Here is a 7,618-nt window from a genome sequence, read left to right as displayed (position 1 = left end):
ATTGATACAGCTGCAAAATATTATAAACAACTTCAGATTTTATTGAAAACACTGTAATATGAGGTTAGATAAGAATACATTCCAGAACAAGACCAAGTGCTTAAGAATAAAACTGCTCACAAAAGGACCTACTCCAGTTCCCACTGAAGTCAATAGGATTTTTGTGACAAAATTTCAATGGAAGCACATTTGAGACAGTAATAATGAACTAACATTTTCAAAGGAAAGAGGCAATAGAGAAAAGCAACTACAACTATTCTACCCCTTCTGGGTCTTTTTGAAGGAGAAACAGCTTTATATAAAAATCTGAAACAGTAAGTCCATCTCCTTCATTATCTGATTAATTCATTACTCTTTGCAATTAATAGCATTAACCAAAGCAACACTATAGCCAAAATATATAGCTTGACTAATATGTATATGCACCTTAGAAATGTTATATAAAATAATTTTAACACTAAATTTAGAAGAGTGTATCCATCCACCCACAATTATAGACTCTTGTAATTGTACAGAAGGAGAAGGCAATACTACATTTAACTGTCTCCCTTCCTGTTTCATCTTTCAGAATAAACCCATGATAAAATGCTACTAGAAATTTTCTATGTAAATTTACTTTCATTTAATTGGAGTTGTCTGGAATAGATTTCTTATGTATGAGTACATTTTGAAATATTAGCTAATTGATATATTCATCTGAGAAACATCCTACTTAAATTCTTAAATCTGATTTAATACTTTCCCCCCAAAAATCGTGTTTCACATTTTAAACTAGCACCAAGTTAGTTAAATTAGCTAAAGTAATTATTTCATGATACATCCTTTCAGTCTAATGCTTTTTGACCTCAGGAAGTGCAAATACATTTTGGCTGAAAAGGTGCTTCACATCCCTTCTCTTCGCTGAGCCAGGAACAGTTGATTTGCAAGTTTAAAAAACCAAAAGCTATAACTTGAGTTCTGGCACAGCTGAGAAACATGTTTTAAGTTTACTGAGAGTTTTATTGTGCCATGAGTTTTAATAAAACCTCTGAAGTTTTAATGGTGGGGTCCTGTTATGCCTAATGATCATCTATCAATAGTACAAGACAAGCTATTGTAATTAGAGGTAAAGTAATTGCATACACTAATTTTTCTTTTGCCCACAACTACATTGATGGTGAATTTCAATTACTACACTTCCCACTACCCTTTAGAGCAATATTAAAAGAAAGTGACCAAATCCATTCAGTCAACATAGTTTTAGCTGTACAGGTATTTTAACTGAAAAAAAAAAATCCTCAAAGGAATGTCTAATCTTAAAAAGTTATTTTATGCAGCTTGAGGAAAACTAAATGCTAGGAGCCAATGTGCTGCTGGAGGTGCCATCTTTCAGATGAGATACAAGTCTGAGGCCTTGCTCATTTCTGGCCTTGAGCTAGCAAAACACTTAAGCACATGCTTAACTTTAAATGGGCAGTCCCATTACAATTATTCAATTCCAACTCATCTCCTAGCAATCGGATGGAATGGTATTAGCTAAATTGGAAGAGTGCTACATACTGAATAACCAGCAGCAGCTCCTGAGGTTACCAATGCAAATGCTGAAGTTAATGGGACTACTCATGCTTAAGTGCTTTCCTGGATCAGGGCGAGAGTTCTCAGTAGCTTACAGGACTGAGTCCCTTGAAATTAAATGCTCCCCTGTACTTCTCAAACATAGAAGTTTTAGCCACTGTGTCCTATCTTTGTGTACTGACATTTTACTATAGTGGCAGAAATCCCTCTAGCGGCATCAGCTGGAGAACTTCTTCCATTGCCCCTACTTTAAAAAATGTTTTGTAGTGGCTAGCATTAAAGGGTGGTTGCATTCCACCTCAAAAAGTGGCTGCATTTCAATACTGAGTGATTGATCCCTATATATATATAGACCTTAAAGTGCTTTGGGATCCTTCCACATGAAAGGTGCTAATAACAACTTTGAGACACACACACTGCCTGTGTTGGAGGATCCTCCCTCCATCATCCCTCTTTTACACGTGAGGAAATCGAGGCACCAGTAGATCTGATTTGCTTAAGGTTGCAAAGTATAGAGCCAAAAACGGAACTCCTCAAAACAAATCTTGATGGTTCATTTCTATATACTGGTGATTTTACAAATTATGGGTGGAAACCCTGGCCCCACTGAAATCAATGGCAAAACTCCCACTGACTTCAATGTGGCCAGGATTTCACTTTATGTTTTCAGTAAAGCTCAAGTCTTTGATGCCTATGTCAGAAGCATCCAGTAATTAGATCATTAGCCCCATGTCATGTTTGGTGTAGGCTAATACAATTCTGAATCATAAAAACTCCAGACCACACAAAGAAAGATCTGCATTCATTACTTCAAACCATTTCTATTTACATTTTCTTTGTTTGCATGATTCTTCAGTTTTACTAAACAAATAATGCAGTTCCCTAAAAAGGAAAGAAAAAATAACAAAGAAAACAGAAAACAATGAATCCTATGACCCAGTTGACAGAATAAATGTAGATTATCACCATGTCCATGTCAAACCACCATCCACGGCTATCATCCTCAAAATCCATATAGTCCATCCTGTGAGCAGCATGTGGGAAGTGCCTTCTTGCTACAGGATCTGTATGCCTTTGGAAACCTGCTGGAAAACAGATCATGTCACTTCAGTCCACTTATTCTTAAAAAAAAATATTTTAAGTGAATACAATGCTTATGAAAGGCGCTGGATTGAGAGCATCAGAAATGGATAGCCCCTATCTGAAGAGCTAATGCAGAATAGAAGCAGCACATCTCACCACCAGTGTACATCCCTCTTCCTGGAGAGGACTTTGATGGATCTCAGGGCATCCAAGACTCTGAGTCACTTTTTTACCCACTGTCGCTAATGAGAGGCGTCTTAGGGTAGCTGGGCATTCCTGACGCTGCCAGACCTTCAGCCACTTAAGCATTCTCCTGTGGGCTTATGCCAGCCCTGTCTTTGCCTTGCAGGTTAACAAATAGGTGCATCCCCAATCCCTGAATCCCTTTGAATCATTCCCCTATGATATCCAGCCCCAGAGATTGGCTACCCACAGCAATTCCAAATCCTCGACCCCCATCGCAGTTTAGCAGTTTTATCTTAACCCACTACTCCTGTAAACCACATAGCCCTTATGAGCATTTATAATAAAATAGAAGATTTTTTAAGTAAGAATAAAAAATGTACTATAAATAGAGAGTGGTGGAAGCAAGTGGTTACAATACAAAAAAAATCATAAAACACAAATCTGAATCTAAGCTTATCAATAATTACTTTTCCTACCCAATAAAGTAGATTTACCCCCCAAAAGTATAGTCCATTGCGGACTCAGGAGCCAAACATTTATGAAAGCACTCCCCTCTGCCAGGGGTTTTCCCCTCATTAAATGGATGTAGAATGTCTTTCCCTAAACTCTGTTATACTGTAACAGTTTTGTCTTTATTCACAGGCAGGACAAAATTTGACCGTTTATTCTTATTCTTTTCCCCCTGATTCTTAGCCAGAGTTTGATCCATGAGAATACTTTGCTTCTCAAACCAAAACTACTCAGTTTGTTCAGGTTTCAGAGTAGCAGCCGTGTTAGTCTGTATCCGCAAAAAGAAGAACAGGAGTACTTGTGGCACCTTAGAGACTAACAAATTTATTAGAGCATAAGCTTTCGTGGACTACAGCCCACTTCTTCGGATGCATATAGAATGGAACATATAATGAGGAGATATATATTGTAAGGGACTTTCTGAAAGCCCCTTTGAAAGTCCATATAAATTAAATCAACTGATTTTCCTATATCCACTGTTTACTGATTCATTCAAAAAGTGCTAGTCTACTAGTGATGCACAAATTTCCTTTGTAGAATCTGTTCTGGTTAGACCTTATATAATAATCATCTAAATAGAATTATAAAACATCTAGAAGTATAACTGACTAATTAGATAAGGCTTACTAGTCTGTAAACCCCCCTAACAGTTTAACCCCATGCATTTTAGAGATCATGGGTGAAATTCTGACTCCAATGCAGTGAATGTCAAAACTCCAATTGACTTCATAAAGGATACGATTGCAACCCATAGTTTAAAAAAATGCCAAGCTACTGTGGAAGAGAAAAAAATTATTCTATGGATTTGTACTGGGAGGCTATCTTAGGCCCCAGTCCTACAAAGACTTACATATATCCATTTAAGAAAGTAAGTAGCCCTATTGAAAAACATGAGGTTACTCACATGTTTAAAGGTAAGCAGAGGCTTAAGTTTTTGCAGGATATGGGCCTTGCTTATGTTTACATTTGGAAAACATTACCTTTACTTATTGAAAAATAGTGGAGTCTTGTTTACAACTTTTCCTGATGCTACAAAGATGTGATTTACATAAAAACCACATCTTGATTCAAAACCTGTATTTCAAATCTAGTTTTGATATTTAGAAGCATATTGTTATCTGCTTCTCTTTGATAACACTTGTTAAACATAATTTCCAAATATAAATCCGGATTTATTTGATCTGATTTCCATTTTTTGAATGAATTTGCAATTGACATTAAGTTCTATCACCACTGTTATAACTATGTGCTTTTATACATAAATCCTCAGTGTATATTATCCTCTCCAGAGGGTCCTAATCAAGATTGCTATGTGTGATTTGCTTTTATTTATTTCCACTCTTATAGTAAATACAACACAAAATGCCAGAAGGCTATTTTTGCCTCAACACTTTTGAATCATCTTGTAATCAAAGTATAATTATGCAAACATTTAGTGACATTAGTTATGACTGGGTAGTTGCTAGAGCCTAAAAGATTTAGAGAAATATAATCCTTGATTTGTATCTCTATGTGATTTACTTTAAGCAAACCTGCATTAAATTTATCCTGGATTAGACTTTATAATGTAATCATTCTACATTCAAGAACAGCAATTTTAAAATAGGAAACTACTGCTAGTCTATAATTGTTCTTCCTGTAGAAATCCACAGAAATGCTTCTGATACTGCATTAAGAATACATACGACCCGATCCTGCTCACTTTATCCACACGAGTAATCCCACTGATTTCCATGAGCAAAGCAATCAGGATTTGACACTCAACATATGGAATAGATTTTAATTCCCTATTATTTGGATGTGTCTCCAAGCTAGTGCACTAAAAATAGCAGTGTGGACTTTGCAACTTGGGCAGTAGCTCCGGCTCTCAAACCCATTCTATCCTCTGAGTCTAATCTGGGGCATCTAGCCTGAGTCTATGCCAGAGGCACAATGTCCACACTGCTATTTTTAGCACATCCACTAGCTATTCTGAGCCACACTAGCACAATTTGTCTACCTCCACTGTGAGACTCACTCCCAGCTGCAGTGTAGACATACCTTAACTTACCATCTGTTAATCGATTAAGATTCAGTTGAAAGTGGCAATAGTACAACTAGGCTAAAAACTAAATCCTTGCTCTCAACACGCGCTAGTAAAGAAAAAAAAAATGTTCCTTTGCCCTGAAATACATCGAAAACCTACTTGGATACGTTTAATTCATAGAAATTGGGGGTATATTTTTCCACACTAAATCATTATGAAAAAATGTTATTGCACAATCATTTAATCCACACTGTGTTTGTGGTCTCCTTTAGAAGAGTGATTCTAGGTGAGTAATTTCTGATAAGAAAAGGCCATTTGGACCATTTTACAAAAATTAGTGTGTTGACAATCACTGCATAATTAGGGTTGCAAATGAGTTTTGAGTACAAGTCTCTGATTCTGGCAGTCCCTCTAAACTATGTAAAAAAGTAATTTGTCTCAAAACTTGCAGACTCTTCTACTAAATTTTCATGACATGAACAAGGGTCCCTGAATTATATCACCCTAAAAATAGGGGAATTTACTGGTGTTCAAAACCACTTAACAGATTTTGCTTCTTTAGAACAAGCACCCCTCCCAAAACCATCCCATCCAAAAAGCCGCCCCCCCCCCCACTCCCCAAAAAAGAAGAAAACTAGAGAGGTGAAAAGACTATAAAGTCTAGTTTACTAGACTCATCCAGCTAAGATCTAGGGTATAATATTCAAAAGTGATTCAGGCACTTAGGAGCCTACATCCCTTTGACCTTCAATCAGAATTAGGCTCCCAGGTGCCTGAGTCATTTTGAAAATGGGATGGAACCACTAAGTACTTGTGAAAATTTCTCTTTTGGTGCCCAGGCCCAAAATTTAGTTGACTGAAATTTCAAAAGTTCATAACTTTGGATTATTTGAACATAGCTCAGCAATTTCAGCTTGACAAGCTCAGTTTAAAATGTCACATTACTGGTGGAGATGTAAACCTGAAAGAAAAAATACATTGAAGTCCCTTGTTTCCTTGCACAGATAGAGAAGGTGATCAGGGTGGCCTTCCCCTCTGTCTAAATGTGGACCTATCAAGGTGTGAATGAGAGAAGACTTCAGTTACCTTTAGGAAGCTCATTTGGGGCCACTCCTAATGCCCATAAGCCTTAAGAGGGTTATAGGAGCCACCTTCAAGTCTCCTGGCCTTTGTAGGGTCGCAAGTCTCTACTGAAACCACATCAGTTCATTTGGGGCTGAAGGGACTGTGCCGTATGTTGGCATGTGGGAGTCCAAAGAACCATACTACGGCTGAGACCTGTTCCCCATCCCTCCCCATCTAACTCCTCCTAAAGCTCATGAAGGTGCATTGTGGGGCATCAGTGACCTTCCTAATTTAAATATACACATTTGAAGAAAACATAGTACAGCACTCTAAATTAGAAAATATCAAAGTTAAGGTTGTCTGTGAAATCTTAACTCTGCTCCCTTGTATGTATGCATTTTGATACAGTCTTTGACAAGGGGACATACTATTTTAGCCACAGGACCCCTGCCTCATTCACTGTGAAGGCTGAACAGTCTTTAGTGAATGATGCTGCTGTTTGATATTTAGGCTAAGATTCTTAAAATCAAGTTGATATCCATATTTAGATACCTAAATAGGTGGAACTGATTTTCAAGTGCTGATATTTAAAACAAAAAATTAAACAAAGAAAGATTTCTATCATGTGTTCTTAGTAGCATACCACAGCAACTGTTATTTGTTAGACAGCGGTAGAACTTTCTGTCCTGCACATTATGCATATTCTGAGGAGACCTTGCAAGAAGAGCTTGTGTGGAGACATGCTTCACTGAGTGCCCTGTTTTATGAACGGAGTGAAGCAGATTTGTGATCCTGATCTTATTCAACGGTCGTTTTCCATGTTCAATGGAACGAGGCAGGGAGTGCAGCAGAAAGTTGGAGGGCACCAAAAGGAGCCTTGTCTCATTCCATAAACATCCTCACAAATCAAGGCACCTGTACATTAAAACAAGTTTTACTCAACACTTCATAAACATGCCAGCACAATCAGACATTGAATGAGAATTTCCACCCAAATCACAAGAATAAGCATGTAAAGTGCCACAGTAAAAACCTTTTCCTGTGTAATGGAAACAAGTCCATGTGCAAAGTAGGCTTTTTAGCCCTTATAAGTCACAGAAATCAAAAAGGATTTTCACAAAGCACAGAAAAAAGGCACATCTGTTACATATATCCCTGCCAAATTTCAAGTTTCTACAACCTCATTCTGAAGAT

General features: G+C 37.4%; 1 protein-coding gene across 4 annotated transcripts in view; it reads right to left on the bottom strand.

The window, feature by feature from the left end:
- Positions 1–332: 332 nt before the first annotated feature.
- RNF180 (ring finger protein 180) overlaps positions 333–7,618 on the bottom strand; it is a 144,445-nt gene continuing 137,159 nt past the window's right edge. For 3 of the 4 annotated variants that reach the window (XM_034774133.1, XM_034774132.1, XM_034774135.1), the window contains exon 7: positions 333–2,639. In XM_034774133.1, coding sequence (XP_034630024.1) covers positions 2,437–2,639 — 203 coding nt within the window. In that variant the 3' untranslated portion in view covers positions 333–2,436. The remainder of the gene's footprint in view (positions 2,640–7,618) is intronic. The other variant, XM_034774134.1, reaches the window with a different exon arrangement.

Source organism: Trachemys scripta, chromosome 6 (assembly GCF_013100865.1).
Source record: "Trachemys scripta elegans isolate TJP31775 chromosome 6, CAS_Tse_1.0, whole genome shotgun sequence".
Lineage (NCBI taxonomy): Eukaryota > Metazoa > Chordata > Testudines > Emydidae > Trachemys > Trachemys scripta.
The sequence above is the reverse complement of the archived record's forward strand: the minus strand, read 5'-3'. Positions and strand labels throughout refer to the sequence as shown.